A 27,978-nucleotide genomic window follows, 5' to 3' on the forward strand; every position below is an offset into this window, starting at 1 on the left:
CAGGTTCCCCCATGTAATTTCCTTATCAAGATTTCCTATATCTGCTAAGCAGACCTGCTAACCAGAACCAAATGCTCTATCTTACGTCTCGGAGCAATCCACAGTGCTCTTTGAGTTTGTTGTAAGAAAACACAGGGGTCTCTCCACTCCAGCCTCACGCTTCTTTCCTTTCTCTCCACCCCCACCTGCTTTTATTTTGACCCTTTCAGCACCAAGCAATGATGAAGACTGTGTCCAGTGGGAACTGCACCCTGAGCGTGCCAGCCAAGAACTCCTACCGCATGGTGGTGCTGGGAGCCTCCAGGGTGGGCAAGAGCTCCATCGTCTCACGCTTTCTCACTGGCCGCTTTGAGGACCAGTACACTCCCACCATTGAGGATTTTCACCGCAAGGTCTACAACATCCGGGGAGACATGTACCAGCTGGACATCCTGGACACATCTGGGAATCACCCTTTCCCTGCAATGAGGAGGCTTTCTATACTGACAGGTGAGAGGGGTGGGGTGTCAGAAAGAAAGGGGTGTCCTACTGAGGGATGGTGGGTCAAGGATCCCAACTGTGGATTTCTGCTTGAGAATAATAACCTGGCCACAACTCTTTCCTAACAGAGCACTAGTTTATATGGTAAATGAGGAAAAAATGGGAGCTAGATAGAGGGAATGATGGGTAATGGGATGGAGCTTGTTATAAAGATGCATCTTTTCCCCAGTGACATTCCCTGACTGGAGTACTCCAGATGTCATCAGGGGGTACATCACTCATTCAGGAATCAACTTGGAGACGTTCTGAAATTTGAGTTTCTTTGCCTAATTTATTCTCCTCCCCTCAGCCCCTGCGTATAACACATACAACTTGTGTTTTTTAACTGCAGTGACAAGTGAATGGTAAAATCAAAATCTCACAGGTATAAAGAATGCCAGGAGAAAGAGGAAGTTTGTCACCACCATGCACAAGCAATGTAATACAAATGTAGAATATACACTGAGGGGTTAAAAATGAGTTGGCAAGGTTTAAAAAAAAAATTTAAATTGGTTCCCTGCTTTTGGACAATTAAAAATTCTAGTGGAATGCATCTCCCTAAAGTCACTTCCTCCACTCTTATTACACTTCTACTCCCATATAACGTGCCCCGATGTAACACGAATTCGGATATAACACGGTAAAGCAGTGCTCCGTGTAAAGCTGCGCACTCCGGTGGATCAAAGCAAGTTCCATATAACGCGGTTTCACCTATAACGCAGTAAGATTTTTTGGCTCCCGAGGACAGCGTTATATCGAGGTAGAGGTGCATTTCTTCCTTCTCCTATAGTCACCCAGAATGAGGTAAACCACATATTGGAAGAATGGTGGCCTCATATTGAAAGTGTTGATCAACTAAAAGCAGCAAAGAGTCCTGTGGCACCTTATAGACTAACAGAAGTTTTGGAGCATGAGCTTTCGTGGGTGAATACCCACTTCGTTGGATGCATGTAGTGGAAATTTCCAGGGGCAGGTATATATATGAAGCAAGAAGCAGGCTGTTAGTTACTTCTGTTAGTCTATAAGGTGCCACAGGACTCTTTGCTGCTTTTACAGATCCAGACTAATACGGCTACCCCTCTGATACTTGATCAGCTAGGAGTTCCTGTTGTTTTCAGTGGGTGCTGGTGTGCATGCATCACTTCTGAAAATTAGACTGTGGGTGTATACATGGCTGAGTATACAGCCAAAGTTCATAGCCACCTGGGTTCAGTCCTACTTGCCCTACTATTTATCCAATGACACCCTAAGTCTATATTAAGTAGCGCTAGATACCAGGATCTGGATCTTACATGATGCAGGTGCCAAACTCCAGGATGTGGTTGGGGATAAGCTTGGGTCCATGAAAGATCTTTCTCAGTTCCATGTAAACTTAACTTAACGGGTTTTTGGTTTGCTTTATCTTATATTTGTACGAGAAAGATTCTGAGTCCCAGTATTGTAAGTAATACCAGAGGATGTATGTCATTTGCACTGTCTTTTGTACTCTGTTTCTCTTGAGCGAGTAGCAGAGCACTAGATTCTTGGAAGCTCAAACTTATTTCTCAAATGCTCTGAAACCTGGCTTGTGGGTCTTGAGGTCGAGCACTGCTCCTGTTCTTGTATATTGAAAGGGTCAGGGCATTGTGGCTACTGCTTTCTGCTCTTAGGAGTTGCTACACAGGTGGTGTTTTTCAGGGGAAATGATCTAGAGCAGGGTGGGGGGGAGGAGTGAGTGACCTGGAAGAATTATGTCAGAAGATTATTGGAAAAACATGGTGCAAATGGGCAACATCAATAAGTCAAATGCAGTCTAGGATAAGACAACAGGATATGACTGAGGAAATACTTTGACCATAAGACAGCTGTGGGAACAAGGGGGAAGGTGAATCAGAAGGTGACCGGGAACTAGTGTCCTTAGAGAGTGTATAGAATCAAAGGAGAAACAAGCAAAGAGGAAGAATGATGGGTGGATAGGGGGAACAAAATGCACTATGTTTTAAATAGAGAGAGTCAAGGTAGGTGAGGTAATATCTTTTGCTGGACCGACTTCTTTGGTGGAAGTGAAGTAGACTGCTCTGAGGTGGATTCTAATGAACAAGTCCTCTGGCTTTCTTTTTAATTGCAGGAGATGTTTTCATCCTGGTGTTCAGTTTGGACAACCGAGAATCCTTTGATGAGGTCAAGAGGATCCAAAAGCAGATCCTTGAAGTCAAATCCTGCCTGAAGAACAAGACCAAGGAGACAGCTGACCTCCCCATGGTGATCTGTGGCAACAAAAATGATCATAGTGAAATCTACCGCAAGGTGCGCTCGGAGGAAGCAGAGAAGCTTGTCTCCAGTGATGAGAATTGTGCTTACTTTGAAATCTCAGCCAAGAAAAACACGAACGTGGATGAGATGTTCTATGTCCTCTTCAGCATGGCCAAGCTACCTCACGAGATGAGCCCTGCCCTTCACAGGAAAATCTCCGTCCAGTATGGCGATGCCTTCCACCAAAAATCCTTCAGGATGCGCCGGGTCAAAGAGATGGATGCCTATGGCATGGTCTCCCCCTTCGCTCGCCGACCCAGTGTCAACAGTGACCTGAAATACATCAAATCTAAAGTTCTCAGGGAAGGCCAGGCAAGAGAGAGGGAGAAATGCACTATCCAGTGAAGGGGTATCCGCCATTCTGAGTGAAGTCATTGTGTTGGTGCAGTGCCTTAAAGAAAATGGTTTGAGAACGGGTTCATAGCACCCACCTGATGGAGGATGCCCACCATGACCATAAGCATGGCTCTTCCTCAGACCTCCACAGCATCGCTAATGTAAATACTGTAGTAAACTTCCAAGCTACCCTTGTAAACAGTTGAGGAAATCAGAGGTCTGAAAGGTGACTAGCTTCTTCATTTCTTAATTAAGTTCCTTTTCGTTCTTCTCCTGTCTGAAGAACTTGGACTTGTAAAGAAGGATTTGCCTCATGCCTACCCAGGGAATAGGTCAGTAACACCGAGAAGGCATTGCGTATATGTAAATAAGAGTAACCCATCATTCAGCCTCTGCTGAGAAAAACAAATGTGTGTCTTTTTTCAAGCACACTTTAAGAATGCTCCAGTTTACCTATCTTCATTCAATGGATAATGGTATTAACCAGGCTCTCCAGACTGAGGATGGACTCTATACATGGGTATGCAATTCTGACTGGCCAGTTAGATGACCTCTGGTTTGCTGTATCTTAGAAAGTCTGAGAGTGATGAAATTTTGCTGTACCGGTGGCAATTTCTAGCTGCCATTGACGTAAATGTCACTTTTGTATTATATCTTTAATCTTGTTTTTGTTTTGTTTTTTTCAAGTGAAACCAGATGGCAATTGTGTATCTGAAATGAAAACTGTGTCTCTGTTCTAGAATTGCCAAGTATTTTCAGTTTTAAGGTTACATAATATGTACAGTAATGGAAAGTGAAATTGTTGTACTGTAAAGCCAACACATCTGACTGCTAACTCTCCTCATGTGTGACTGTGTCTCAAAACAAGCACAAATCTGTTACAGGTACTCAGAATACTTCATTATAAATACTCACTCTGCCCCACCTCTCTATCAGAGCAATGGTTTCTTCCTCCTGTCTTTGACAAGAGATTAACCTGATTTGAATTTTGGCTTGGACCATTATAGAAAGAGGTTTGGACCTTCCTCTGAAATTCAGGGGTGACAGGATGTGGGGAGTTGATTTGGAACCAACTCTGCTTCCAAAGTTCTCCTTATTACTGGTGGCGTTTGCCCCTGAACAGAGGATGGGCATAGGCACCACTAAAGTCCCTGAGAGCATAATTCTTGTGCTAATTCTCTGCACAGGGTGAATTTTGCCACTGTGATTAATTTGGGGTTGAGTCACTCTTTCCCATTCCTCTCTTGCCCTGGTCCCTCGCTGCTATCTCCCTGCCTTTTCCATTTCAGCGTCTCTTGCTTAGTGTGCTGGGGCCCTGTGTGCACTCAGAGAGCCAGATGTATTCCCTCAGATATGAGCATGCCACTCCCATTGACTTAAATGGGTGATGGGCATACGTAGCTGTGGGCAGAATCTGGTTCTAAGATTAATTGTAAGTAACAACAGTGCATATATTCTTCTCATGAGTGTGTGATATATATATACCTCATACCAGCCCTGGCATATTCCACCCCGCCCCCATCCCTCACATACTGCCCCTATATGTATCCATCTCGCTGTGTCCTGGCTGGAGCTGTGGGCTGAATGCTAGTTCATTCTGTAACTTGACAGGTGACAAAGAATGACGGATATTTGCTAGAAATAGCTTCTGAGAGACCCAATCCCATCTCCACTTGTCCGTCATTCCATCCTCGCCTTGTATCGTTCACAGGTAAAACGCACAAGTGTTTGATTCCTGGTGCCATGGCAACACCCTATATTATCAAGTCTCTCTCACTCTCTATAAATATGTATACTGTTTATGATTAAACCTGATTTATTTATTAGCAGTGTCCTGCCTGATTTTGCTTTTAGCAGGAGTAATTAGGAAGACTGGAGGGTTTTTATGTAAGGCGTCAGGGGATTTTAAACAGGGGACCTCAGTTGAGGCCTTAGAAAAGGATTCTGGTTCCCGATGGGAGCATAAGTTTAAAGGGATTTTCATAGCCCTTTCGGACTTCATGTTTGACATTGACCTGCTTGGAACAGAACATTTTATTTTCTGCAGAAGAATCCCATTATGTACATCCATCCCTGACAGAGCTCTGAGGATGCCACTCATTTTTGGCAGTTCCTGAGAAGGGGTTGGGTTGTTTGGGTCACACACCGTGATGCTATGCTACTAGCACAAATGAAAGGGGAAACATCTCTCCTCCCGAGCACAGGCAGCTAGCTATGCTCCCCGTGTTGCCCACAGTGCAGGGAGACAGCCACTCTCTCCTTCCTCTCGTGGACTGAAAACACTGTCCACACCTGCTTGGATTAGATGTGGTCTCTGTGAAGGAAAATTGTCTTCTGCATCCCCTCTGACGCACCATTAGAACTGTGCAAATAACTGATGTTTTTGTTTCTTTTGGTTCTCTGGCAGTTCTGAAAAATCAAACAAAAAAATAATCAGAATTTCCAGCAAATTGAAAAAAATTGGAAATTTCATTTCTGGTCAAATGAAATGTTTCACAACCTGATACAAAATGTCAGGTTGATTTTTTTGTATTTATTTTTGCGGGGGGGGGGGCAGTATTTTTAGCCTTTTGTTTTGTAAGCAGGGTCTGAATGAACTCTCCCCTGACATGAACACGCCTACTCTGTGTAGGTATCTAGCAGACAGGAGTTGTGTAGCGCCAAGTGATCAGCTTTGGCTGGTGTTGAGTTACAAATCACTTTAGTATTGAATGCAGGGGTAGAGAAATGTTGTCTTCACTGTATGACTAAAGGGGAGCAGAATTGTGCTGAGCTTGTCCGATTGAGTGGCCATCCTCAGCTGAAAGGAACTCGCTAAGCCAGAGGCTCAAATGACAAACCCCTGTGAAAGTAAGAGGGGTGGGGACGGGTGCCCCAGCCAGGAGCTGTGGCCTGTCCCTAATGGTCCCCAGTCTGGTTTAACCTGTTCCTCCCCACTGTTCAAAGGTAGAGCTAAATGTTAAAGTGCTCAAATGAGAGCTGAAATCACTTGGGGGGGGGGGCAGTGTTTCTGCCCAGCCTGCAATCACAGCAGAGAGGCAGGTGGCAGCAGAAGGTGACTGACAGCCAGTGAGCAGCTGGTGAGGTGGTGAGCAGAACGAGTGGCTGGTGAGGGAAGAAGTGGCTGGTGAAGCAGCCAGGCGGTGAGGAACCACGGCTGGCAGGGCGGCCAGACAGAGCAAGTGCTCAGATGGCAGAGCAAGCAAGGTGCCTTCTTCCTCAGGTGGGAGGTGAACTCACAAAGATGCACTTCTGAACCTAGGGTCCTCACTGACCAAGGACAACCACTGGGAGTGGGGTATGGTGAGGGAGCGGAAAGGGGCACGGTAAAGGAAGTTTTGGTTGTATAAATCAAGAACATGAGGTGGAAGACTCTGCCCCACACACTCTGGGGTGGGTGTCCTGCTCAGTTTTATGGTTATGAATCCTGCTTGCGGCATTTTCCCTAATCAATGTCAGGTGACTTCTCTCCTTCCATTAGAAGTTTCTTTTCTACATTCAGACTCTGTGCTTGCAAGTGAGGAAGTATTGCCTCTCAGAGGCACCATAGGGCGGGGTGTAATTTTCCCAGGTTACTGGGTGGGGGCTAAAGCCAGTTCTGTGTTGTATTGTTGAAAAGGAACCCCTAGATATTGAACCCGACCCTGGTTGCTGCAGCTCCACCTGGCAGAAGGGTTAGTTTAATAAAAGCAAAAGGCATGAAGGGCTAGATTCCTGAAGGAGGCGATGTCCTCCTTTTAACAAGTAGCATGGTCATTAGGGCACTCACTTGGGATGGGGAACACTTGAAATCCAGAGCAGGGATTTGAACCAAGTTTTTCCCCTTATAGGTGAGCATCCTAACCATCAGGCTATTGGCTAAAAGGAGGGCATGCACCACAGTCACCACCACCTGCTCCTCCTCAATTTTGTGACTGGTGCCGAAATCTCCTTGTGAATCTTGCCTGACAAATCAAAATGGTTTGTTTCAATAATTTCAAACACATGATCTAAGGCTCTATTTAGCTTGGAGCCAGCTGCCCATGCTGGGCCTCTTGGCAGCTTTCGGGGTGGTTGAGTGTGGGCTGTTGCCTTGACGTTTCAAGGAATGTTGCTGATGTGTGTGTGGAATTGCTCTCCATTGGTTTGAATCACACCTGAAGGTCATTGGATGCTGATAAACAGAGAGTCCGCTATTATGATTTCGCATTTGTCCAGTGCCAATAGTGTGCAAGGCACTTTCCAGAGCAGTAAGGCGGGGCTTACAGACTTAGATAAGGAGATATACTGTAGGGAAAGATGTCCAGAGAGTAAGGGGCATGGGGGGAGGGGAGGGTGACAGCAGTTGGATAATGTGGCTGCTTTGGTAGGTTCTGCATGCTTGATGAAGGGCTAATAATGTTTGTTAGTTGCCTATGTTGCTAGGCCAAAGTATGTGTGGGAGGTTTGTTTGGGGAGGTGGGGGAAAGCTGCTGAGGGAGAGGTGGATGGGAGAAGGGAAAGGGCATGGATGGGATGAAGTCACAAATAAAAGACGGTCAGATTGATTTGGAGCTAGCACACTTGGTTCTTGTAAAGAGCTGCAGTCCTGGGTTATTTCAAGAACTTGTCTGTGGGGCTCCTTCAGATGGGTATCTGACACTAGTTGCCATCTAGGAGCTCAGTCGTTGCACCCATGGCCGGTCACCGATAGAGGTTTTCCTGTGGCATCTGCTGGGAAGTGACACCTTTTTCCCTTTGGTATCCTCCTTAGTTTGTCCTTCTGCACCTATAAGAAACATCTGAAAATGCTTCTTCAGTTTTAAGCTCTGTTAAGCCTTGCATGGGACCCACCCCTCCATCACATTTGTGGGATTAGATTGGGGCCAGGGATGCTTTAGAAATTAAATCATTGTAGTAACCCACCTAGCCGTGGAATTGGATGAAAAGGTTTCCTTGAAACCGGTCTAAAGTGGGATATAATGTATATTTCCCCCCCTGGTTTCCATAGTGACTGTCTCTTCTCTCAGCTCACAGTGACAACAAAAAGTTTGCAGTGGGCGAGGTACACAAAAGCTGATCTTCACCAGTGCCTGTATATACTGCCCCTTAGTCCTCATGGGAATGTAATGTCAACCCTTCAGAAATGAGGACCAGGGCCAGCCCCCATAACATACCTTACTTGATGATACTTCCTGCAGGGTGGAATTGCTGTTCTATACATGATACCAACTTCCACACAGTAACTATAAGACATTGTGCAGGGATATTTGATTTAGCCACGTTGCAGGCCCAAAAAGTGGGTGGATTTTAGCATTATTGTCCCATCTTCAAGGCTCAAGCACCAGACTCCCTACAGAATTGCCATCTGGTGGGTTCAGGGGATGAGGCCTTCCTCCAGGAAACACTTGATGCAGCTGGAGGGAAAGACCAGTACACCATCAGCCCAGATCCTCTCCTTACTCCCCTCCCACACAAACAGTCACAGGCCCATCCCAGCATCTGGACTACTCATTGGCTATTAGATACTGCCTTACTCAATGGTTATTGACAATGTAGACTGGGAGTTAGGGCAGCAAAAATGATTATGGGGCTGCTACAGAGATTGATTTTTATAAGAATTATGGAAAGGCTGAAAGAACTAAATATGTACGGCTTAGGCAAACAATCTCTAAGGGTGGTGATGGTATGAAAATTTGCTACAAGTAGTTAAAGAGTGTAGACACCAATCAAGAAGAGGAGTTGTTTATGGTTGGACCCTGGAATAGCTAACTGGGAATAATAAGATTAAGTTAAGAAGGGAAAAATTCCTGACAGTGGTATCTATTGGTACACCTCTGCTCTGATATAACGCGACCCGATATAACACGAATTCGGATATAACACAGTAAAGCAGCGCTTCGGGGGGTGGGGGAGGGCTGCGCACTCGGGCGGATCAAAGCAAGTTCGATATAATGTGACTTCACCTATAATGCGGTAAGATTTTTTGGCTCCTGAGGACAGCGTTCTATCGAGGTAGAGGTGTATAATCTCCCAAGGGAAGTCATGGAAGACTCATTAAGACTAGATAGGGATAAACACTAGAATATATACTAGGTTGCAAAGAATCATTTTGTGCTGATAGTGGGATGGACTGGATGACAGAACAGGTTATCGCCGTCTTTAAGAGTGTCTCTGGTGGAACATGAGATGCCTAAAGTCTGTATCAAAGAGGTCAGACTAGATCATCATAGTGGTCCCTTCTGGCCTTTGAATCTGGTGTTTGTGAAAAATCTCCCCAGATTTCCCTTTACTTCCAACCCCCTTCTCTCCACACATTCTCACTATGCCATTTGGAGATGGGGTAGTTCTCTGCTCCCCTTCAGGCAGATCAATACTACAAGGTAGACCTGATGACTTGTACTAGACTTCATTTTGAGAGCATCTCCAGAGGATTTCAGTGAACTATTTGCAGCAGACAATCGATGAATTATCCATAAACAGACACTGGCTCTTACATATGTTCATTATTCAAAAGTATTTCATTAATGATTTATGCAAATGTATTTCAGCCAGTGGATGGATGGGTGGACGGATCATTTAGATTAGATGAGACAGAGAGGGAGGGTTGGATAAGGTCACCATATTTTTCAAAATTAAAAAAAAAAAAGGCAGGAAATTTTTGTAACAACGTTTATAAAGGGTGTGAAATACTCAAGTGCTCCATTGATTTCCAATGGGTGCTAAGCACCTAAATGCTGTTGCAGATCTGAGTCTATTCTCTGTGCCTAAGTTCCCCACCTGTAAAATGGGGTAATAGCACTGCCCTACTTTATAGGGGGGTTGTGAAGATAAACATGTTACAGACTGTGGGCTGCTTAGCTACTATGGTGGTGGAGTTCAACAGAAATACCAAAAATAAGCTAACTACTGCAATGCCAACAATGGGGGAAAGCAATTACATTTCCTAGGAGCTATACACCACTTCTAAACTGAGGTACACAGACTATGCATGTCCTCCTGGCAGCCTAGAAAATCCCATCAGTTTAAGGGTTAAAATCCCTCCACCCCCACCCCCAGATCAGTGCACAGTGATGTGTGAACCGGGAATGGATTGCAGACAGGTGGGATCCCAAGAACCTGTTCCACTGGCATGGAGTATAAATTCCTCATCCATCCCCTAGTTGCTTTGGAACCTAAACCCCCAATGAAAACACAAGTTGATTACAAAATAGTGTGTGTTTTGATAAAGTGACATTGGCCAAGGAGTGGTGGCAGGGCAGGTCGCTCTCTGACTGGCTGATACAGGCGAGTGCCCCACATGCAAGGGGACAGTTTGTTCCAGTCCTAGTGGCAGGCTGCCAACCAAAGAAATACAAGTTTCTAAAAAGGAATACAATAAAAAGGGAAATAAAGACAGAGTGGAAAAGTGTTCTGCCAAGTGACAGGAGGTTTGCCTGGGAATTGCATGAGCAGCTCTCCTTGGAGCCTTCATAGACAAAGCTCGGCAGCAGTTTTCAGACACTTTTTATGAGCTGCTGCCAGCTGGGAGAAACCTACATTTTGGCAACTGTAGAAGAGAACAATTCTAGCCAGGCACACCGCTGGCAAGATGAACATTATCCTCTTACCCAAACACAATGACTCATATGCCATGCAACTCCCTGGACTTCAGTGCAGTTACACAAGGTCCGGTATTATTATTATTATTATTATTTATTATTACTAGGAGCTGAAAGCCCTGGTGTTGCACAGGTATGGGAGTTGGGCCAAGTAATCCTCCATCTGTCCACACTCCCTAATACAACCAATGAAATTGTTGCAAGCAAATTACCCGTAGAGTGAGGATGGTGTTTGATTGAGTTACCTCTGGTATCGCAGTGGTCTAGGACTCTTGGCATGGCATAGATTCAGGCCTTACTGTAGCTGTTCACTGTACAGGTAATTCATTCATTCAAAATGGCTGAGAACTTAAAACACTGGATGGGAACAGACTGAAGCCCAATGATAACTGAACCTGGTGATATTCGGAACAAAGAGCTCTCAGCCATGCTTGTAGCAGTGTCTATCATGTCACACTGACTCAACAGGCATTCTAGGCTTCAGAGTGACAATCCTGGAATCTTATATAGACTTATTATTTTATGTATTATTTATTGTGTGTCAGTAGTGCCTAGGAGCCCTTGTTATTGGGCCAGGATCCCATTGTGCTAGTATCAACACAGAACAAAGAGTTTACAATTGAAATAAAGGCCAGGGCAGAATTTAGCTCACAGTAGCCAACCGTACTATCGCCATATTGTGCCCATCATAATGATGTCAGTCCTAGGCTTTAATCATGCTGGCTAGTCATCTGCACAACCCTTGTCTCTCATTTATTCTCCTTGCTTGGTAAGCTGAAATGGGTATGGTTGTATGCATTAGAAGTCAGGCACCGCCCTGGTTAATATTATAAATAAGTGAGAAGTATGCCTGTGAAGATATTATATTCTAATGGGTAGCAGCACCGATAATTCGTGTAATTTTAGAGACAACGTTTCTTTAGCTGGACTTGCTAAGACACAGCTGGAGAGGACAGCGCTCCCATATAGTCCTGCCCACTAGTTACAGAGCCCTAGTTGATTCTAGGGCAAGACAGGAAAGCCAAAATTTGCAATATTGTCCCCTCAGTTCTGGGGGCCTTATGGGTTGGATGCCCAGTTTGTTGATTTTCAAAGGTGCCGAGCACCTACAATTCCAACTGAAGTCAAAGAGAGCTGCAGGTGCTCAGCACCTCTGAAAATCAACAGGTGTCTCCAGTTGGGCATCCAAAAACTGAGGCACCAAAAATGAGCAGCCACTGTCAAACATATTGGTCCAAGTCGCTCCTGCAATACTCTCATGGAGGGCTGTTCTAGGGATTGCTAGACCGAGGCATTCACTTTGCTCCTTAGCTGACTCTTGAGTGGTTCTGTAAGATGTAGCCAACTGGGTACTGAGTGTGGGAGAGGAGATGTTTGTACCCCATCACTGAAGGCGAAGTTGTGAGGAGTGTGCACATCGGGGGAGGGATTCTCTTCTCTACAGCTCCTTTGTACTGCTGCAGAGTGTAGCAGAGCTGGTACAGCCCTGCATCCAGACAGGAGAGAATTCGCCTCCACTCCCACCCCCTGCAAAGGCTTGGGCAAGGCAGTTTACATTGTCCTTAAAAGCCTGGCTGCAAGCCCCTCTGTTGAGTGAGTATTGGGGGCAGGAAGGGGGTCTCACTGGCTTTTATAGCTGCTCTCTGGGAGCACACTGGCTTCTACAGCAGCCTGGAATCAGGAGGGCGCAAAAGTGGCTTAAAGTCCTCTTAGCTCCTTCTCCCTGGGCTGGGCGAATTCTCACCCTGGCTCGTTTCTCAGCGTTCTGCCAAAGGGTGACATTTTCAAAAGCACCTAATTGACAGCGGAGCCTTCAATCCCACTGACTTTCCATGAGGCTCAGGCTCCTAGATCACTTGGCTCCTTTTGAAAGTGTTCCCCCAATTGTCTAAGTGGAGAGAGGAATTTGAGGTCTGATGTTTATTAAAGAGCAGTGTTGTTTTGGACGGTGTTCCCATTCAAAGGAACAATAAGTGGCTTTCCAGGAGAGGTATTTAAGCTGAGACCATTTCCTCGGTCAAATGGCTGAGAGAGGTCTTTATTTTCACTTGATTACATTTAGAAAATAGGGACACTTGATTTCTGTTCAAGCAGTCGGGCAAAGGAATGCACTCCTGGGGACTGCATTGACACAAGGACAAAGGTTGTTTGTTATTTTCCCAGTTAACATCTTTTCATTAATCAGGGATTAAAGTAAGAAGGACCTCAGGGGCTCACAGGTGGGTTCCTCCTCCTCGCCCTCTTTTGGGCAAGGAGAACTCAGCTGCCCAGCCCTCCACCTCCTCCCGCCTCTTCACTGGCTGGTGAAAAGAGAATCTGAAGCAGGGGCAGCAGGAGGGGCTGGTTGGTGTCTGGCTGGGGCCATTTCTGGGACTTCAAGCCTTCCTGTCAGTAGGTGGAGCAGCACTAGCACCTGCTAGGAGAATTATCCAGCTAGGAGTCTCTGACCAGCTTCCTTTCTTCTACAGGAAGATCAGTCCCCCTGCTGGTTCCCCCTCCCTTACAGAGGGGGTAGAAGGAAAGAGGAGAGTTTGCCCTTCTCTTCTTGGGAAAAGCATGCTCCTTCTCCTCACCAGAATGAAGGAAAACAAAATGGCTGTCAATACCCTGTCCCCTCCTAGCACTCCACTGTGGGGTTGCGGGTGGACAAAGTTTGTTCCCCTACTCAAGTGCACACTCTGCATGCGCAGTACCATTTATTCCCTTAGGTCTGTTTTCTTCAACATGCCATGTCCCATCTGACAAGATATTGGAGTATCACTTCACTACATGATGTCAACCTCCACAGTAACGTGCATCCACCAGAATGGGGGTGGGTCTCCTCCTTCTTTGATCTTTCTCAACCACTGAAGGACCAGCAATTTGAATCAGTAGTCTCAGAGAGACCTGTGCATTGGTATCATCCAAACAAGGTAGAGGTGCTGACTAGGTAACCTCAGAGACTCTTCTGTTTAGACATCACCCTAGCTTGCTAGGTGACTGAAGCCAGTGACCTCACAGAGGCCATGACATCATACCAACTGGCTAAAGCTGCTGAGCTAGTGACCAGAACACCAGGGATGTTTGGTCAGTGAGTTTATAGGGACCTGTTCCTTGACATCAGATCAGCAAGCTAGTGACAGCATCTTAAAAGAGGATTATGCCTTGATATAATTCCAGCATTGCAGAGGTACTTAAGTCAGTAACCTTGCTGTGATGGGGTATATTACATATGTGGGTTGGGGTTGGGGGAAGTGACATATTTAGAAAGTTTTGTGGATCCAGTCAGGAAAGCAAGGGTTAACCAGCAGGCTCACAAAACAGCTAAAGTCCATTTGCCTCTCAGGAAGCCAGCCTGAGACACCTAAGAGGAAGTACAAGCTAGTGTAAGCGGGGGAATGGTCCCGCTATTGTGGGGAACTTTCCTGGCTTATACATTACCCTGATGAAGTGGGCTAGCGAAAGGATCTGAGTCCTCACTCCCTGCCTGCCCTTGAGGGCTCCCCTTCCACTCTCCTGTGTGGCAGAGTTCTCATAACCCCAACAAGGCTGGGCCCAGGATTCCTGGGGGGCTTGACCCCCAACCTTGCTGTGGTCAATTAGAGCAGGGGCTAGGGTGACCCCACTCCGGGGTGCTCTCTCTGCACTGGATGCTTCTCTGACCCACTGATCATTATATACAGTTCAAATCAAATACAATTTATTAAACAGCAATCAATTAAAAAAAATAAGGAAAAAATGGGAAAGGTTAAGTTAAAGGAAAACACGTCACCCTGCTCTGTGGCACGGGGATGTCACAACGAGTGTCTCTGGAATGTCAGGGAAGTTCAGTCTGTTCCTCACAAGTCCCAGGCCTCCTTCTCAGGCCCTGGCTGTGCTGCAGGGATGCTGCAGGTCGGACACTTGCTCTGGCGGTGCCCACATGCTCTCAGGCTCTAGGTGGCAGGACCCTTCTTTCCAGTTTCACCCTTGCCTCGTCAGGGTTACAATCCTCCTCCAAGTCTGGCCTGCAGGGCATCTTGGCTGAGGTGTCTCCCTGAGCTGGGCCCACTGCCCAAGGTCCCCCCTCACTCTCCCCAGATGCTCACCGCACCCGGCTCCGGACAGATAGAGCCCCCACTCCATCACTCTGTCTCAGCTCCAGCTCCACTCTGCCTCAGCACGGCGGCTGCTGCTGCTGCTGCTCTGCTTCCAGCTCCCTGGGCTGCTTCTCTGGCCTCTCTGGCTCTGGTTGCTGCAGCTCTGCTCCCAGTACAGGTCTGCTCTGTGGGCTGCTTCTGAGACTCTGTTCCCAGCACTGACCTGCTCCCTGGGCTGCTTTTCTGGCCCCTCTGGCACTGGTTGCTGCAGCTCTGCTCCCAGGACAGGTCTGCTCTCTCTGGACGGTGCTCTGGCTTTGGGGCTGCAGCTCTGCTCCCAGCACAGGGCTGCTTTTCTGGCCCCTCTGGCTCTGGTTGCTGCAGCTCTGCTCCCAGGACAGGTCTGCTCTCTCTGGGCTGTGCTCTGGCTTTGGGGCTGCAGCTCTGCTCCCCAGCTCAGCTTGGGCCCCTGCTTTCTCCTTAGCTCAGCCCCACTCTGTCTGACCCAAGCAATTCCAGCTCACATGGAGGATGGGGCCTCCTGACTCCTTGATTAACCTGCCCACCCTGTCATCCAGGCTGATCTGGAGCATTGGCCTCTACCCATTGTTCCTGGGGATGATCAGTCGCAAGGTCCTGATTTCTCCATTGACCCTTCCCCTTTCTTTGGGTACTGAGAGCTAGCCAACCAAAACACCCCCACTGAGTTTTAGTAAGGGGACACTAGCATTAAGGAGCTGGGACAAGTGGTGCAATCACTGGAGACTGTCTGCTCATCACAGAGGCAGCATCACCAACTTCAGAAGTAAGTCTGTTTTGCTCTAAAATGGTATTTGTTTGAGCCTCTTATAAAAGCTTTCATTTCTCTCGGTGCTCTGAAGAGCACCAGGGTCCAAAGTCTGTGTGTGTTTTCAGGCCATCGGAAGGCTTTACTCCCTCTGTCCCATGGAGATAGGAAGGAAGAGCAAAGCCGTGATTGGAAGTAGTCTTGGAATGCAAGGGAGTTTGCGTAGCAAACCCAGACCCATGCCCTGGGTCCAGAGCCCGGACCCTGAATTCCAGAGGGTGGGGTGGGCTAGAGTTCCTCTTTTCATCAGCACTGACAGACTGCTGGGAGGCTACTTTGCCCCACTCTCAAAGACCCTCACATCAACTCAGCTGCTGAGCCAGAGGCCTCACGAAAGTCTGGGCCTTCAGTGTTAACCAACAAGCTCTAAGTGCTAAGCCAGTGAGCTGGGTGTTGTGCCAGTGAGCTCACAATACAGGTGCTGAGCAGTGGTTAAAGTAAAGAGGAGCATGTGGGAATACGGCTCTCCTCGTCTCCTCCTGGCCATGGGACCTCTCAGCTCCCCCACCTCCTACCTCTTCACAGGCAGGTGCAATAGGGACTCATCAGGCAGGAGACTCAGAAGTGGGAGTAACAGCAGGAGCGGTTGCCTGCCAGGAGCATTTCTGGGCCTCCATGGCTTTCTGCCAGTCAGTGGAGCAGCACCAGGCTCTGATGGGCAGAGAATTGTTCAGGCTGGTAGTTCCCTACCTGCCCCCTTTTTCATAGAGGAGGATCTGTTCCCCTGCTGGTTCAGGGCCGCCAGGGGGAGGGGAGGGGCGCAAGTGGGGCAATTCGCCCCGGGCCCTGCGGGGCCCCCATGAGAGTTTTTCGGGGCCCCTGGAGCAGGGTCCTTCACTTGCTCTGGGGGCCCCGGAAAACTCTCGCAGGGCCCAGGCCCCCAGAGCTTCTTCCGCTCCGGGGTGGAAGGACCCCCCACTGCTGAATTACCGCTGGAGACCTGGCATTTCGGCGGCAGGTCCCACTTCGGTGGTAATTTGGCGGGCGGGGGGCCCCTGCCGCGGGTCTTCAGGGCACTTCAGCAGCGGGTCCAGGAGTGGAAGGACCCCCTGCCGCCGAATTAGCACCGAAGTGGGGGCCCCCCACCGCCAAAGACCCCAGGCCCCCTGAATCCTCTGGGTGACTCTGTGCTGGTTCCCCATCTCCTCTAGGGGGGCAGAGAGGGAAAGAGCCAGAGCCTGGTGCTCACAGCTCTCCCTCCTCTTTAGGGCTAAAGGAAACTGTGTCACTGGCCTCCCCTCCCCTAGCCAGAATCCAGGAGAAAAGGTGTGTGTGAGGGGGAATACATTTTGATTTGGTGACATATTTTAAAGGGAGACATTTTCTGAAAATGAATGTTACTAAGGCTTTCTCCTCTGTCCAGCCTGGTATTTTGGTTAGATCTGTGGAGAAAATGGACATTGTTGCCATGCAGGGACATAGGATGGGAAGGGACCCCCTGGGTCATCCAGTCCAGTCCTGGGCAATACCATCATATAATCTGGTTCATAAATGCATCAAGCTCCATCTTAAAACTAGGTAGGTCGTTTGCCCCCACACCTCCTACTGGAAGGCTGTTCCAGAGCCTCACTCCTCTGAGAAGGAAAGAAAAGTCTGTCTATATTATATTTTTGTCTCTGATCTAACCAGCTATTGGCTACTCCTCTTCCATGCTGTGATGGAGTTAGAGGAAGCAAATGTTTCTGATAGGCAAACTGTGCCCTTGCTGCTTTTTACAGCAATATCGCCAGCCACAATGTGACAGGGACTCAGCCCACGAATTTGCTGAGATGAGGCAGAATGGGCTTCAATGCTTGCTCTTCTGAAGTGACATCAGCTCTTCGGGGATGAAGGGAGGAGGGGGGAGAGTCCTATCCAGCCAAGACTTTGGAGGTGTGTGGGGCTGGGGCTAGGGGTGGGCAAAAGAAAGGAGAAGAGAGAGAGCAGTTTTAACAGCACCACCCTTCTTGACCGTAGCCATACTTCACAGGACCAAGGGCCTGATTCCCATTTACATGGCCCTGCCAGCCCAGTGTCAAGGGCCTTAGGGTAAATGAGAGAGTCAAAGTCCAAAATATCAGCTTCATTCATCTATCGCATCAAAAAGACTTGGCACGAAACAGCAATAAATTAGTGCCGGCTTCCCTGCTGAGATAATTCAAGGGATCTTTCCTTCCACAGCAGGGACCAATTTTCCTGTTGATTACATATTGTGATTAATATAGGGCAATTTCTTGATTAAAAATGTCACTGAGTTAGGCCTTTTTTGCGGTCACTTGCCCTGTTTGTTGCTGTCCCTGAAGTAAACCATCTGTTTCAGTGAGGGGTGTGGTATCAATGGGTTAGATCTATCCAGTGGGTCTTCAGGTATCCACTGCTATACTGAGTGAGGCTTGTCAATCCCAGCAATGCTAATCTCCTCCTTACCTCCCACACCACTGATTAGTGTCACTCATCCAACGAGCAGAGAGAGAGAGAGCAGAGGCAGGTTCTGCCAGCAATAAGTGACTCGCTGGAAATCAAATCCGTACAGTGCAGCCTGAGAATCATACCTCGTAGGTGGAAGAAAGAGGGGGAGGGGGAAAATATTTTCCACTTGATGACTGCGTGGCTCCTTTTTATTGCTTGGAACAGGTGTAGTTTACAGAGCTGGGAGAGAAAGATGGCTGACTTTTCTGGAAATGTTGCATAATGTCTAAGCAATTGTACTGAGGTTGCACTGGATAACTGCACTTTGGGGGCATTTGTGAGGCAGGAGGCCAAAGAAGTACCTGTGAGATCCCTCTGCCCCAATAAATGAAGATATCCTGTGGGATCAGGCCTGCATTGCAGGAGATGGAAGAGGCTTTACAGTACAATGTAGAGGCAGGAGGGGGTTGTCTTGTCATGGCTGCGGGTTGACAGTAGCATCTTCTTCAATGGGCTTGTGGAGGCAATCGCTCCTGCCAAGGGCTGGTCCTGGAGAGATGGGACATCTGGTCCACTAGAGGTGATTCTGAGCGGCAAACCTCAGATCTGGACCTCTCCAAAGTTTGGGAGTGACTAGATCCAAAGTTTTGGTCTGGGCCTTCTGGTTTTGGTTCCCATTTGAAATCTGGTGGAAGACTGAAAACTCTGAGTGGGAAGATCCAAAGTTTCCAGTTCAAATCTGGGTGAGACGGAACCAGCACCATTGATTCTTGGTTAGATCAGTGGACTTGGAGGCAGGTCTTCTGGGTTCTATTCCCCGGTGTGCCACTGATTCTCTGACTGAATTTGGGCAAGTGACTGAATACAATGGTCGCATCTCACCTTGAACTCTCTCTGTTTATCATGCTTGTCAGCATATGAAAGCTAACTAGAAGAGAGGGTCTAACCCGCTAAACTTCCATTAAAGACAGGTCTTAATCACCATTGAATTGCACTGGCCTGGGAGGAGTTTTGGGGATGGACAGCGGTAGAAAAAGGATAGCTGTTTTGCTATGAAAAAAAGCAGGGATTAGTCCTACTAAGCAGGGGCAGTCAGTGTGTATGAGTTTACTGAGTCTGTTAAAAATAAACCATCAAAAAACAAAGTCAGTGCAAGAGACGAGAGTTGGAAACATTTCCCCCTTAATTGGGCATATGCTTCTAGATGGATTTTTTTTTATATATGTAATCCAGATTTATGGGTTTTACTGGAGCGCTGAAATAGTCAGTTTTTCAAACATTAACATTGTGTGATCATCAACAAAGAGTGTCTTAAGATTGCTTTGAATTGGACCCAGTCCTACTCTGTAGGAGTTTTGTCATTGTTATCAGGGGAGCAGAAATGGGCCCTGTTTGAATACTTGATAATACATCATCTGATATTAGCCTTCCAAGAGGGAAGATCCTCTCATGATTCAGTAACCGGTTAAAAGATAGGAAACAAAGGGTAGGAATAAATGGTCTATTTTCACAATGGAAACAAGTGAATAGCAAGGTCACCCAATGATCTGTATTGTGACCCAGGGTGTTCTACATATTCATAAACTAGCTGGAAAAGGGGACAGACAGTGAGGTGGCAACATTTACAGATGATATGAGACTACTCTAAATAGTTAAGTCCAAAGCTGACTGTGAAGAGTTACAAAGGGCCCTCACTAAAGTGGGAAACTGGGCAACAAAATGGCAAATGAAAATCAGTATTGATAAGTCCAAAGAAATGTGCACTGGAAAAGATAATCCCAACTATACATCCAAAATGATGGGGTCTAAATTAGCTGTTAACACTCAAGAAAGAGCTCTTGGAGTCATTGTGGACATTCCTCTGAAAACATCCACTCAATGTGCAGTGGCAGTCAAAAAAGCTAACAGAATGCTAGAAACAAGTAGGAAAGGGATAGATTAAAAAAACAGAAAATATCATAATGCTGCTATATAAATCCATGATACACCCACACCTTGAATATTGTGTGCAATGCTGGTTACCCTATGTCAAAAAAGATATATTAGAATTGGAAAAGGTACAGCGAAAGGCAACAAAAATGATTAGGGGTATGGAACAGCTTCCATCTGAGGAGAGACTGAAAAGACTGGGGTTGTTCATTTTAGAAAAGAGACGACTAAGGGGTGATATGACAGAAGTCTATAAAATCATAAATGGGACTGTAGAGAAAGTGAATAGGGAAGTTTATTTACCCCTTCACATGACACAGGAACCAGGGGTCACCCAATGAAATTAATAGGCAGCAGGTTTAAAACAAACAAAAGGAAGTACTTTGTCAACCTGAGACACTTGTTGCCAGGGGGTGCTGGGAAAGCCAAAAGTATGACTGGGTTAAAAAAAGAATTAGGTAAGTTCATGGAGGGTAGGTCCATCAGTGGCTATTAGCTAAGGTGGTCAGGGATGCAACCCCATGCTCTAGGTGTCCTTACACTCCTGATTGCCAGAAACAGGGACTGGATGACATGGGAAGGATCACTCGATAATTGCCCTGTTCTGTTAATTCCCTCTGAATCATCTGACGCTAGTCACTGTCAAAAGACAGAATACTGGGCTAGAGGAGCCATTGGTCTAACTAATATTTATTAGTAGCATTACCATAGCACTTAGCATCCCTAGTCATGGACCCAGACCCCATTGTGCTAGGTGCTGTACAAACACAGCACTAAAAGGCAGCCCTTCCCCTAAGGAGCTGACACTCTAAGAATCATACAAGGGATAAGAGGTGCCTACAGCACGAGATGAGGGGGAGAAACATGGAAACAACGAGACAACAGCGGTCAGGATGATGAGCAGCGGGGGTCTTAGCACAACAGCTGCTTAACCATTGTCAAGGGTTATTTTTTGTAGATATCACAGCACAGTGGAGTTTTAAGAAGGGATTTGAAGGAGGATGATGAGGTGGCTTTTTGTTGTGCATTTTTTCAGTGAAAAGGGCAGAATGCCAGTGCTGTCAAACAAGCCTCTTATATATCTGCCGTATCCTGGGACTGTTAGCCCCTTCACCTTGCCTGATAGGAACCAGTCCCAGATTGAGAAGGGGGCCTAGGAGAGAGACGGGGAGTTCAGGTGTGAGTGGAGCTCTGAACAAGACAAATGACAGGCTTTGCCGCTCACTTAAGGACCTGATCTTAGACAGTGGGGAACTTCCTCAACTCTGGGCCCAGTCAGTGAGGGTGGTGAGGAGCTCAGCACCAAGCAGGGCGAAGCCCCAAATGCTTTGAAATCAGAGGAGCGTTGGTGTCACAAAGATCAAATGCAGCCTCTTATAATATATGGAGATATACCTATCTCATAGAACTGGAAGGGACCTTGAAAGGTTCCCCCATCCATGCAGGGGGAGATTGTCCATAGGCACAAATAACACCTACCTCCCATTGAAAGTACACGCATTGGGCCTCTGGATACTTGTTTTCCCTCACAGGCCTATCCCCTGGAGCCCTCAAATTCCAGTGTCGCTGTTCAGTCACTACAACAGTTATTTAGTTCTATACCTGCACAATGAGAAATAACCACAACGCTCTGTCCTTCATCTGAGGATCTCAAAGCACTTTGTGACCATTTCTAGATCTCATAACACCTCCGCAGTATAGATACAGTATTTACACCCTACTTTTGCAGATGGGGAAGCTGAGGCAGAGTCACTAGCCTGACCTCTGTAACAACACTAGGGTGACCAGACGTCCCAATATTTAGGTGTTTGTCCTGTGTCCCGACCGTCAGCATTCGGCTTTTTCATTTTTTCCCTCCGCCGCTCCCCCTCCCCACTCATGTGTCCTGATATTTTCTTCCTCTCGTCTGGTCACCCTAGACAACACAGGCCTTAGAATTTAATCCAGTAATTCATGCATCAAGACAGGGGTGCCAGAACAGGGAGGGCAGTAGGGCCATGGCCCTATCACTTTTAAAAGTGGGAGGGATATGACCTCCCACTTTCTACCAGCCCTAAGAACAAGCAAGTGGAGGCAGGAGGTTGTGGGGGGAGATGTGACATGGAGGATGGGCCTCAGGGGAACAGGTGGCGTGAGGGGCAGGGCTCAGGGAGACGGGGCAGTGTTGGGGTGGGGCTTCAGGGCTAACAGATGGTGTGGAGGCAGGGCCTCAGGGGCAAAGGGATAGCAGGGGTGGGGCCACCGTTCAGGTGCTTGTGACCCCCCACCCCGACACACACACACACACACTTTTAGAGAATTTTCACCACTCCTGCATCAAGCCAATAACCCATGCTGGAGTTAGTACATATCTCTAGTTGATGGCTGGCAACCAAGATCCTTCTCCCATCCTATGGCATTAGCCCAATAAATATGAATTACATTGTACGGACAGAAAGACACAATCCCCTCCTCAAGAATAATAAATAGATCTATGGAGAAGTATAGGAGTGCAAGGGGGAGACAACAGAAAATGTGAAAGGAAAGCTGGTTTGGGGAGAGTGAGCAATAACGAACTGAGATAGTTCTGTATGTTTTGGTTCCATGTTTCTTTTCTATTTTTGTTTGGTTTTAATGTTGGTGTGGTGAGTGGGGGAAATCTGTACGATTTATGAGCTCTGTGAGATTATGAACGCTTCATCTGTATCTGTGTCAGCCTGCTGACTCCATCTTGGCTGTGGGGTTCTTTACCTACTCTGTTACCCCTGTACCGCCAGGTTGGACTGAAATTCCAACAAGGTAGTGATACAAGGCTGACAGTATCAGGATGATAAAGCCAGATGGCCGACCATTGAAATGGAATAACTCTATACAATAGCCTGGCTCCCAAGCAGGAGAAATGGTTTATCCGGGAGAGGTCACCTGGCAATGAAGTCACCTTGGTAAGGGCCTGTGGAGCACCTGAGTGGGCTGATCAATGAGTCACTTGACAGAGGGACTGGAATGCTATTAAGGGCAGGAGTTGCTCAGTCTATTGGCAATCTCTTTGACCATTTTTCATTAGCGTAAGATCAGAGCAGCTGCTGCGGAGGGGACCTCCACCTATCTGGAAACAGATAGGACTCCCAAGGGAAGGGTTGGCTAGAGTGTGGGGAATTGGGTTATTTTATTTTGTTAAGTTCTGTGTAATTCTCATGCTATTAAAGACCAGCAGCATTGTAGAACTCCTCCAGGCAAAATGTAAGAGTATTATCTGATGCAGCTACCGTGTGCAACCCTGAGAGAGTAAAGCAGTAACCCAGATGGTTCACACCTTCGGTGGATTTCTGGAGAAAGGTGTATTTAAGTATGGGGGAGCCTGTGGGGTCAGCTCTGGTAATGGGGCTGGGCAGGGGAGGGGACAGCAAGGTCACCACTCTCAGGAGGGAGTAGTGTTCAGACTCCAGAGGTTTGGATTTCTCCACAGCTGTTTGGTGGGTGGCCTGCAAGAGGGAGTCTGACCAGATCTGCAATGGGTTATTTGTTTCAATGAATGATGTAGTCAGATGGGAGTGAGGTTACTGATGACGCCAGTGCAGCTGTCATGGAGTGAAAGAGAGCCAGGAGAACTGAGAAGGGATTTAGAGAGGGGAGGCGTTCAGTGCTCAAGGGGACTGAGGCTTTTCCAGGTACAGGGAGTGGCATCAAAGTTGTGCCTGGGAGAAAGATACCAAGGGGGCATCAAGTAAAGACTAGTGGGGGCAGAGCATAGGAGAAGCAGGAGGAGACCAGTTTGAGATGTTAGCAGAGGCAGAGCTGAGCAGAGCTTTAGAGGTAAGAATGAGAAGGAAGAGTCTGATCTCATTTGTGTTGTGTAAATGCCACTGTTTACCTCACCGCAGTCACTCTGGATATACACTCATATTTTTTTTTAACAGATTCATGGGCAGGGCATTCATTGCAGGCGGGCACTGTGCCAGGTGCCAGGCGAAAGGGCGGCAGGGGCAGCAGGTGGGGGGGGGCTCCGGTGGTGCCCCAGGCGGTGCCTTGGCCAGCAGCCCTATCTATCTCCAGCCGGCGCGGTCACGCGATGCGCCGTCCGTGGCAGTGGTGTGGTGTGGTCGGAGCGAATGTCCAGGAGCGCAGCCCATCCACAGGGCGCAGCCCGTGGGGTTTGTACCCTGCTGGGCAGGAGACAAGCAAGTGCCCGCCGCGACGCCTGGCTCCTGGAGCTGGCTTTGCTGGCCAGGGTGGAGGACACTATGGAACTAATCGCTGCCTGCACCTTCAGATCGACCACATTGTCAATGATGCACTGAGCCTCTGTGTGGCATGTGAGAGCTGTAGTCTGGTTTGAAGAATTTAAATGTGAATGCTCTCCAGCCGATCCACAGCCAAGAATCCTGGCTGGGCCTCTGAATTGTTAGTGACGCAGCTCTGCAAATGTTGATAGGTAAAGATAAAAGATTATATAGCCTCTGGCAATTGGCTGGAGGAGAGTTAATGCTGGGGTGTGTGTGTGTAAGGGGTGGGGAGCTTAGGCGGGGGAGAGGCAGTTCTTTCCTCACTATATTTACTACCAAGGCAGATTTTCTCATGTTTCTCTGCAGGATATGCAAAGTCAAGTTTCTCAGCAGCTTCTTGCCCCAGTCAGAGAGTGTCTGTTCACTCGTGGCTTGCGACTGCTCCATTTGGGGAGGTTGGAGGGGACGCCGGACCATGGCCTCACCTCAAGGCCTGCCCCCGCTCAGCCTCCTCCCCTGAAGCCCTGCCCGTGATCCACAGCCCTGTTTGGCCCCCTCCCCCGAGGTCCCCTGCCACCTGTCTCTTCCCCCAATCCCCCCCCCGCCCGCCTTTCGCACCTCACCCTCTTTCCCCCAAGGCTTTCCCTGACCACCTCTCACTCCTCTTCCCCTGAGGTGCCTCCCAGCCCACCACTCATGCCTCTTCACCCTCCCCAAGCCCCCACCTGGCTGGCTGCTCACACCCCTCTTCGCCCCCCCCACCCCCCGAAGGTCCCCATGGGGGCAGAGCAGGGATGGGGCCTCGGGGGGGAAGAGGACTAGTGTGACTGCAGCTTTGGGGCACAGCGTAAGCAGGGCCACGGCCCAGGCGCCCTTTCAGCAGCAGTGCATGCCAAAGATGGTGGGCTGGATTTTTGGGGAGGCTTAGCCTCCTCTGGCCTCTTATACACACTACCCATGTGTTTGTTAAATGGCTCCCCAAGAGGCTGATTAACATTCCCTCCTGGAAGATCTGTTGTGATGGGGATGCTATGACTGTAGCTTCTTAGCCACCTACATGCATCCTACTCTTCTTTTTTTCTAGGTGCCCAGATGGTGGGATGTGAGGCACAATGATGCCATCTTGTGGCCAGTTACAAAAAGTGCCAGGTCTTGAGTGCCTATAGACATGACACCAGATGCTGTACATGCCACCTGCCTGGCATAATAAATACTTTACATTCTTCACATGTGTACACACATCACTTTAACCCTCACAAGCCCTCAGTGTGGTAGGTAATTATTCCCATTTTATAGTTGGGAAAACAGGCGCAGAGAGGTAGCAGCAAGACTGCAAGTACAAGCGAGGAATTTCTGGCTCCCAGAGTCATGTCAGTTCATCTGTACTTTGAGTCCAGCCCTGTGAGGACAGAAAGAACTTGGACTGGGTGCCTTTCAACAAAGTGGAATGAAGATTCTTTTTTGGAAGGGAGGGGGGCAAAATGTTTGACTGCTTACTTCAGTTAAAAAATAGCGCTCTCTCTCTCACTCACACACACACCCCACCCCCGATGATGTGGTGCTAGATAAACTGTAAATAGAGCAGGCAATACCTATGCCTGATGCATCAGCCCCCATGTTAGGGCTGCCAACTTTCTGCTCACACAAAACCAAACACACTTGCCCCGCCCCTCCTCTGAGGCCCCGCCCCCCCCACTCACTCCATTCCCCACCCCACCCCCACGCACTCATTCATTTTCACCAAGCTGGCTCAGGGGGTGGGGGGTGTGAGAGGGGGTGAAGGCTCCACCTGGGGTTGCAGGCTCTGGGGTGGGACCAGGGCTGAGGGGTTTTAGGTGCAGGACGGGGCTTTGGGCAGGGGGTGGAGCATGGGAGGGTGCTCTAGGCTGAGGCAGGCGATTGAGGGGGGAGTCAGGGGTGCAGGTTTCAGGCAGTGCTTACCTCAAGCAGCTCCCAGAAGCAGCAGCATGTTCCCCCTCTGGCTCCTATGCGGATGCATGGCCAGTCACCTCTCTGCACTACCCTGTCCACAGGCGCCGCTCCTGCAGCTTCCAGTGGCTGCGATTCCTGGCCAATGAGCACTGCGGAGCTGGTGCTTGGGGCATCGCGCAGAGTCCCCTGGATGCCCCTACACATAGGATTCAGAGGGGGGACATGCCACTGCTTCCGGGAGCCGTGCAGAGCTTAGCCCTGCTGTGCCACAGACCAGACTTTTAACAGCCCAGTCAGCGGTGCTTGCCAGGGTCCCTTTTCAACGAGAACGCCCAGTCAAAAACTGGACACCTGGCAACCCTAGCCCATGTGTGAGTTATTTTTATGAGATTCTGACCCAACAGGCAATTGCTGTACAAATGCAGAACCCATGCAGAAGACTTGTCTGCTCTGTCAGTCTATTTGTGCATGGGGACTGACAGTCTATTTCCAAACCTGACCTTGTCTTTTGGTTCCCAGGGGTATGTCCCTCCTCCCACCCCATGAATCGCTAACTAGCATTGTGATAGGGACTATGTCAGTGTCAACTTGTAAATGCCAATTTGTTTTGTGAAAGTCCTTTCACATTGTAGCCTCCATTTTGGGTTAAGAGAAAGGTGGTGTTGAACACCAGGCTGTTCTGGACATGCTGTGTGCTCCTGCAGAGGGCATGGGGGAACCTCCTAGAAAGCTGATGCTGACAGAGCCATCAAGGGACATCAACTATATGACTCTCCCCTGCTGGGACACTGGGCTATCTGCCAGTGAGGTCACTGACTTTGAATAGACTCTCTTCCCAGAAACCTGTCTGGAGAGAAGGGAGGGCTGGAATCCCCTAGTCTGAGTGGATGGCTGGGAGAACTTCAGCTTCTCTGTGTAAGCGGGGGAATGGTCCTGCTATTGTGGGGCACTTTCCTGGCTTCTGCTCTACCCCGGTGAAATGGGCTAGCGGAAGGATCTGAGTCCTCGCTCCCACTTCTTTTACCCAGAGGCCTCCCTGCCCTCAAGGGCTCCCCTTCCACTCTCCTGTCTGGCAGAGTCCTCGTAACCCCAACAAGGCTGGGCCCAGGATTCCTGGGGGGCTCGACCCCCAACCCTGCTGTGGTCACCTAGGTCAGGGGCTAGGGTGTCCCCACTCCAGGGTGCTCCCCGTGCACTGGATGCTTTCCTGACCCACTAATCATTACATGCCATTTAAAGCAATACAGTTTATTTAATTAACAATTAGTTTAAAAAGGAATAAGGAAAAATGGGAAAGGTTACAGGAAAACACATCACCCCTCTCTGTGGCAGGGAACATCAGAAACACTGTCTCTGCGATGTCAGGGCAGTTCACAGTCTGTTCCTTGTAGGTCCCAGGCCTCCTTCTCAGGCCCTGGCTGTGCTGCAGGGACGCTGCGGGTTGGACACTTGCTCTGGTGGTGGCCACACGCTCTCAGGCTCTGGATGGCAGGAGGGACCCTTCTGTCCAGTGTCACCCCAGCCCTGTCAGGGTTATGATCCCCCTCCAAGTCTGGCCTGCAGAGCCTCTTGGCTGAGGCAACTCCCTGCACTGGGGCCACTGCCTAGGGTCCCCCCCTTGCACTCCCCAGCTGCTCACCACACCCAGCTCCGGACTGCCCCACTCTGCCTCTGCACGGCTGCTGCTGCTCTGCCTCCAGCTCCCTGGGCTGTTCTCTGGCCCCTCTGGCTCTGGTTGCTACAGCCCTGCTCCCAGGGCAGGTCTGTGCTGTGGGCTGCTTCTGTGACTCTGTTCCCAGCTCTGCTGAAGGCACTGGGCCAAACCCAGGGACTCACAAAGGGGGCAGGTTCCTGGCCAATGGGAGCTGCGGAGGCGGTGCTGGGGGTGTGGGGCAGCATGCATAGGCCCCTGGCTG

The 27,978-nt window shown here is 48.6% G+C and overlaps 2 protein-coding genes and 1 long non-coding RNA gene across 15 annotated transcripts in view; 2 read left to right on the forward strand and 1 right to left on the reverse strand.

Annotated features, from left to right (window-relative positions):
• The window catches only part of RASD2 (RASD family member 2), a 65,626-nt gene extending 60,681 nt beyond the window's left edge, over positions 1-4,945 (forward strand). For all 5 annotated transcript variants that reach the window (XM_039497085.1, XM_039497351.1, XM_039498053.1 and 2 more), the window contains 2 exons: positions 210-489; positions 2,627-4,945. In XM_039497085.1, the coding sequence (XP_039353019.1) occupies positions 219-489; positions 2,627-3,156 (801 nt within the window). In that variant the 5' untranslated portion in view covers positions 210-218 and the 3' untranslated portion in view covers positions 3,157-4,945. The remainder of the gene's footprint in view (positions 1-209; positions 490-2,626) is intronic.
• A 230-nt stretch (positions 4,946-5,175) lies between these two features.
• Positions 5,176-13,680, reverse strand: LOC120389462. Its single transcript, XR_005590942.1, has 3 exons — positions 13,400-13,680; positions 8,283-8,522; positions 5,176-5,556 (listed from the first exon to the last, which is right to left on the reverse strand). It is a non-coding gene; the product is annotated as an uncharacterized LOC120389462 (long non-coding RNA).
• Positions 13,681-13,721: 41 nt separating this feature from the next.
• Positions 13,722-27,978, forward strand: part of LOC120371203 (apolipoprotein L6-like) — a 71,917-nt gene continuing 57,660 nt past the window's right edge. For 4 of the 9 annotated variants that reach the window (XM_039486802.1, XM_039486800.1, XM_039486801.1 and 1 more), the window contains exons 1-2: positions 13,722-13,875; positions 17,330-17,483. The gene's annotated coding sequence lies outside the window, so the exon portion shown is untranslated. Of the gene's footprint in view, positions 13,876-15,342; positions 15,570-17,329; positions 17,484-27,978 lie in introns of all 9 variants that reach the window. The other 5 variants (XM_039486828.1, XM_039486840.1, XM_039486854.1 and 2 more) reach the window with 2 other exon arrangements.

This window comes from Mauremys reevesii, linkage group 1 (genome assembly GCF_016161935.1).
Source record: "Mauremys reevesii isolate NIE-2019 linkage group 1, ASM1616193v1, whole genome shotgun sequence".
In the NCBI taxonomy this organism is placed as follows: domain Eukaryota; kingdom Metazoa; phylum Chordata; order Testudines; family Geoemydidae; genus Mauremys; species Mauremys reevesii.